This window comes from Drepanopeziza brunnea (assembly GCF_022702325.1).
Source record: "Drepanopeziza brunnea f. sp. 'multigermtubi' strain 214-2 chromosome Unknown ctg19, whole genome shotgun sequence".
Classification (NCBI taxonomy): Eukaryota; Fungi; Ascomycota; class Leotiomycetes; order Helotiales; family Drepanopezizaceae; genus Drepanopeziza; species Drepanopeziza brunnea.
In genome coordinates, this window is record NW_027094082.1 from 97,501 (window position 1) to 98,387 (window position 887).

At 37.9% G+C, this 887-nt stretch overlaps 1 protein-coding gene across 1 annotated transcript in view; it reads right to left on the reverse strand.

Moving 5' to 3' along the window:
* L3040_008831 (uncharacterized protein) overlaps nucleotides 1-245 on the reverse strand; it is a gene marked incomplete at both ends in the record, with an annotated part of 1,305 nt that extends 1,060 nt beyond the window's left edge. The window contains one exon of the mRNA XM_066155730.1: nucleotides 228-245. Within this exon, the coding sequence (XP_066010024.1) occupies nucleotides 228-245 (18 nt within the window). The remainder of the gene's footprint in view (nucleotides 1-227) is intronic.
* Between the last annotated feature and the right edge of the window lie 642 nt (nucleotides 246-887).

Consider the following 887-nt stretch of genomic DNA (forward strand, 5'->3'; position numbering starts at 1 on the left):
AGACCCTCAACTTGACAAGTAAACTTATTAGCTAGCTAGTGCACGTGATTCTTTTTAATCATATAAAAGGAATCAGCTCCTTTGAGCATAAAGGGGCAGATAGAATTCAGATACTTTATCAACCGAGTGTTTTGCAATTGCAAGTACTTTAACGACCGTTACGACTTTACGAATATATATTCTTAATCGCTTGGAAGCAATCTAATACTGATTAGTGGTTGATTTACTATTAAGTGATCAATCATAAAGAAGCTAAGAATACTTTATAGCGAAGATACTTTTAATACGATATCTCTTTCTTTTTATAACGGAAGAGCGATTCCGTATTAAGTCGCTTGCTTATACTATCGATTTTTCTTTATTCTTACGGAAGAGTGATTCCGAACCAAGTCACTTTTAAAAACAACAACTTTCAACGCTGTAAGAGCCGCGCTTGCTATATATAGCAACCCAATTAATTTGGATCGACCTATATACAAACAGACAACAACTATGGCCGATCGAGCAATTGGACCTTTAGGTAGAGAGTCTAGCCGATAAAGAGTAATAAGGTATTATACTTTTCGAATCTTATCACTACTTACGGAACCCTTAGCTATTCAGCTAAAAGAAACACTATACTTAAGGCTCTTAAGCCTTTCGGAAGGACTAGACGATGAGATGTCGGGCATCTTATTTGACTTAAACGAGCTTTTATACGCAAGGCTCGATAGTGAGATTACGGCCCGAGCAATAGTGAGGGACTTCTTAGACGCGAAGTGTAAAGGGCTAAGGGATTACGACTTATAAAGCTTATTCCGGCACGCTTTCTTACGCTGGGATTGGACGAGTTTTACGATGACGAGGGATAATACGGGACGAAGCTTTAAGTTTGCTACTTTTATTGA